General features: G+C 32.7%; 1 protein-coding gene across 1 annotated transcript in view; it reads left to right on the top strand.

Moving 5' to 3' along the window:
- Positions 1 to 640, top strand: part of ZNF708 (zinc finger protein 708) — a 54,333-nt gene extending 53,693 nt beyond the window's left edge. Inside the window, 2 exon segments of the mRNA XM_011956425.1 lie at positions 1 to 26; positions 28 to 640. The exon segment at positions 1 to 26 is cut by the window's left edge and continues 1 nt beyond it. Coding sequence (XP_011811815.1) covers positions 1 to 26; positions 28 to 640 — 639 coding nt within the window.
- Positions 641 to 1,058: the final 418 nt, after the last annotated feature.

Genomic DNA, 1,058 nt, shown 5'->3' with positions numbered 1-1,058 from the left:
GGAAAGAAACCCTACAAATGTGAAGAAGTCCTCAACTCTTACTTATCATAAGGTAATTCATACTGGAAAGAAACCCTACAAATGTGAAGAATGTGTTAAAGCCTTTAGTATATTTTCAATCCTTACTAAACATAAAGTAATTCATACTGAAGAGAAACCCTACAAATGTGAAGAATGTGGCAAAACTTTTAACTACTCCTCAAATTTTACTAATCATAAAAAAATTCATACTGGAGAGAAACCCTATAAATGTGAAGAATGTGGCAAAAGCTTTATTCTGCCCTCTCACCTTACTACACATAAGATAATTCATACCGGAGAGAAACCCTACAAATGTAAAGAATGTGGCAAATCTTTTAACCAGTCCTCAACCCTTATGAAACATAAGATAATTCATACTGGAGAGAAACCCTACAAATGTGAAGAATGTAGCAAAGCCTTTAACCAATCCCCAAACCTTACTAAACATAAGATAATTCATACCAAAGAGAAACCCTGCAAATGTAAATAATGTGTCAAATCCTTTAGTGTATTTTCAACTTTTATTAAAACATAAGATAATACTGGAAAGAAATCCTACAAATGTGATAAATGTGGCAAAGCCTTTAACTGGCTCTTAATCGTTGTGAAAAAAAGATAATTCATACTAGAGAGGAACCCTACAAATGTAAAGAATGCCGCAAAGTACTTAACTGGTCCCCAAATCTTACTACACGTAAAAAAAAAAATTATACTAGAGAGAAACTACAAAGCTGGAAGACATCACAGTAATTTTGACAACACCTCAAACTTTTCTAAGCATAAATCATACTGGTGAGGAACTTTCAAAATGAGAAAAATGTGACAAAACCTTTAAATGATTGTCACACTTGATGGTAGGTAAGATAATTCTTACTAGAAAAACTCTTACAAGTGTGAAGAATGTGGCAAACTTTTTAATGAATACTCACACCTTATTGCCAGGAAAGCATTTACACTTGAGAAAAATTGTACCAATATAAAGACTGTGAAAAAGCCATTAATGTCTGCTCACATCTTACTTAACATCAGAGAGTACT

Source organism: Colobus angolensis, unplaced genomic scaffold (assembly GCF_000951035.1).
Source record: "Colobus angolensis palliatus isolate OR3802 unplaced genomic scaffold, Cang.pa_1.0 Scaffold417, whole genome shotgun sequence".
Lineage (NCBI taxonomy): Eukaryota > Metazoa > Chordata > Mammalia > Primates > Cercopithecidae > Colobus > Colobus angolensis.
This window is presented reverse-complemented; position numbering and strand designations above follow the sequence as displayed.